We start from the raw sequence: 2,845 nt of genomic DNA, 5'->3' as shown, positions 1-2,845 counted from the left end.
TTTTGGGTGAAAAAGCCGTGATCCTTTTGATCATTTAATTAGAGGAATATGTGAAATTGTTCGAACACCTTCGCAGACCTGACTCTGCATGGCTAATAAGGAGGATCCTATGGATCTCCGGCGCTAATGAATAGGGGCGTGCGTGAGCTGCACATGAAATTGGCGATCGCGACTTTTGCTAAGTTAATTAACACGGAAATCAAATTGCTGGCGTGCCGCAGCGAAAAGCAAAACGCACTCAGAAGATCGGTTTTTTTTCGAGTTTTTATTTTGAGTATGAATATACTCATGTTTGAGTGATTCTTCTGTTGGGAACAGTTTTCCTGGGGGACTTTCGAGTACCTGAGAGATAAAAAGATAGAGAGAGAAAAAGAGAGAGCCTTCAACTGAGACTACCTGTGGCTCACTCACATTTTGCGCCTACCTGTCCAGGTAGCTCAATCGCGCTCTCTCTCTCTCCTTCTCTTTCTCTCGTTTCTCTCACTGGTTTCTCTGAAAACTCTCTAGCTTCAAGGGTACATAACGTGAGGGTTTAGGACGAAGGGACTCATTCTTGTGCAAGGTGTCAAACGATCAAGTTCAAGCCTTCCACCTCTCCTCATTACACTATATATTTTTTTCTGTTGATCGTACTCAGACTGACAATATAAAAAATAAAAACCGTGTGTGTTTATGAGAAAATATTAAATAAAAATCCAATAACCATGTCATCGAGTGTGCTGACCACGACGAACCACAACAACGATCTATTCCCCACCACCATCAACACGGCGACCAAGATCTTTCGCTATCAGCACATAATGCCGGCTCCCAGTCCATCGGCTAATCAAAATCAACCGGGTGGAATGCCCATCAAGACCCGCAAGTATACGCCCAGGGGCATGGCGTTGGCCGGTAGATCCTCCTCCGATTCGGTATCATCCGCATCCATATCGCCTGGCTCCTCGCCGGCTCCCTACAACGTGGACCAATCGCAGTCTGTCCAGCGACGCAATGCTCGCGAAAGGAATCGGGTGAAGCAGGTGAACAATAGCTTCGCCCGGTTGCGCCAACATATCCCACAGTCCATCATCTCGGATCTCACCAAGGGCGGTGGTCGAGGTCCGCACAAGAAGATATCCAAGGTGGACACGCTGCGCATTGCCGTCGAGTATATACGCAGACTTCAGGATCTGGTGGATGATCTGAACGGAGGATCTTCCTCTACTCCGAGTGGAGTTTCCACCGCCCAGTTGCAACTTTGTCTGGAGGACGACGAAGATGAGGAGTGCAGCAGCCACAGTTCCAGCAGCAGCAATTGCAGTGCCTACTATCAAAATTCAGCGACGACGAATGCTAATCCTCTCCAGCAACAGCAGCAATTGCAGAGGCAACAGTTTAACCACCAACCGCTGACAGCCATCTCCTTGAATAGCAATTCCTTGTCTGGAAATGGAAATGGAGGCGCAACAATTACTACCAGCAATCAGCAGACCACCACCACCTGCCACTCACCCACCTCCTCCTTCAACTCCAGCATGTCCTTCGATTCGGGAACCTATGAGGCGGCTCCCCAGCAACTGTCCAATCATCACCTGGATCATCTGGATCATCATCACCATCTTCATAACGATGGTCACTCGCAACTCCAGCTGAAATTCGAGCCCTACGAACACTTCCAATTGGACGAGGAGGACTGCACGCCCGACGACGAGGAGATTCTGGACTACATTTCTCTCTGGCAGGAGCAGTAAATCCTAAAGGTCCTGCAAAACACATCCCACCATCCTCCTGTTCTCTTCTAGTCAATGTTGAGTTGAACCAAGTGCCTCAAATTGTAAATAACACTCATATGCAGACACACACACATTTTTTTTCCTACTATAAGTTAATTTTTTTTTACATAAATTAAGAACCAAGAAACCAGTATCAAATATATATTTATAAAATAATTATAGCAAGACATCACTACTCTTTTTTTTTTTGCGCAAATACAATTACATGTTAATTAGTTGTTGGACGAAGAAAATAAAGCGAAAAATCATAAAATTATGAGAATCATGTTTGGAGTTTGGCGGTTGGGGTTTTCAAAAGGGGAGCCTGCTTATAATCAAGTTGGTAAGATATGCGGGTAGCACTTGCACTTTAATTGCATTCTACAGGCAGATCGAAAAAGGTGGCATTATAATGCAGAGAACCTGAAGACAGGATGTGCGGGTTCTTCTTATACGACCGCTAATGAAGATCGCTGGGGAATCGGTTTTATATGGGATCCATTTCGAAGACCTCGTAAAGCGTTAATACTAATCCAAAATAGAACTAAACCCAGATCAGTGGACCCTTTCCCTTTCAGGTAGCTAGGGAAATTCAAATTGCCGCAGGTAAGATCAGCCAAATATCATACCTAGTACAACTACACTTCAAATGACACGTGCTACAAAAGTTGAAAAGTTGAGGGAGTAACGCTCGTTGGCTGGCAAACCTTATCGCAATTGACTGAGCGCAAACATTTCTGCTATATGCTAATTCAATTGAATTCTCAATTCAGAAGCGGAAATGGGCGTGGCCTTGGAATGAAGAAGTTATAGTTTAGAAATCGCTAGAAATGCAGTCAAGGTCAAGTATGGGAGTTCCCCGGAAAACAAATGTCCATTGAGAGATGATATAGGGGTATTTAAACTTATAGAAACAAATTGGAATGAATAATATTTCAATATATTTTTTAGATAATTAAATGAAAAGTTAAATTGGTCGAATCTGTTTTTTTTTTATAGTATAAATTTAAAGGAATAATTTTCCATATTTATTAAATAGAAATAGTTAGATTTGCTCATAAAAAAATAATAGTATAAATGTAGATAAGTAT

At 43.0% G+C, this 2,845-nt stretch overlaps 1 protein-coding gene across 1 annotated transcript; it reads left to right on the top strand.

The window, feature by feature from the left end:
• The first annotated feature begins 570 nt into the window (after positions 1 to 570).
• sc (achaete-scute family bHLH transcription factor scute) lies at positions 571 to 1,986 on the top strand. The gene has a single exon (XM_017139939.3). The coding sequence runs from the start codon at positions 705 to 707 to the stop codon at positions 1,731 to 1,733; it is 1,029 nt and encodes a 342-aa protein (XP_016995428.2). The 5' UTR covers positions 571 to 704; the 3' UTR covers positions 1,734 to 1,986.
• Positions 1,987 to 2,845: the final 859 nt, after the last annotated feature.

This window comes from Drosophila takahashii, chromosome X, assembly GCF_030179915.1.
Source record: "Drosophila takahashii strain IR98-3 E-12201 chromosome X, DtakHiC1v2, whole genome shotgun sequence".
Taxonomy (NCBI): Eukaryota; Metazoa; Arthropoda; class Insecta; order Diptera; family Drosophilidae; genus Drosophila; species Drosophila takahashii.
The sequence above is the reverse complement of the archived record's forward strand: the minus strand, read 5'-3'. Positions and strand labels throughout refer to the sequence as shown.

Coding starts and splice junctions, on each gene's coding strand:
- sc (XM_017139939.3), top strand. CDS start 705: ATGTCATCGAGTGTGCTGACCACGACGAACCACAACAACGATCTATTC.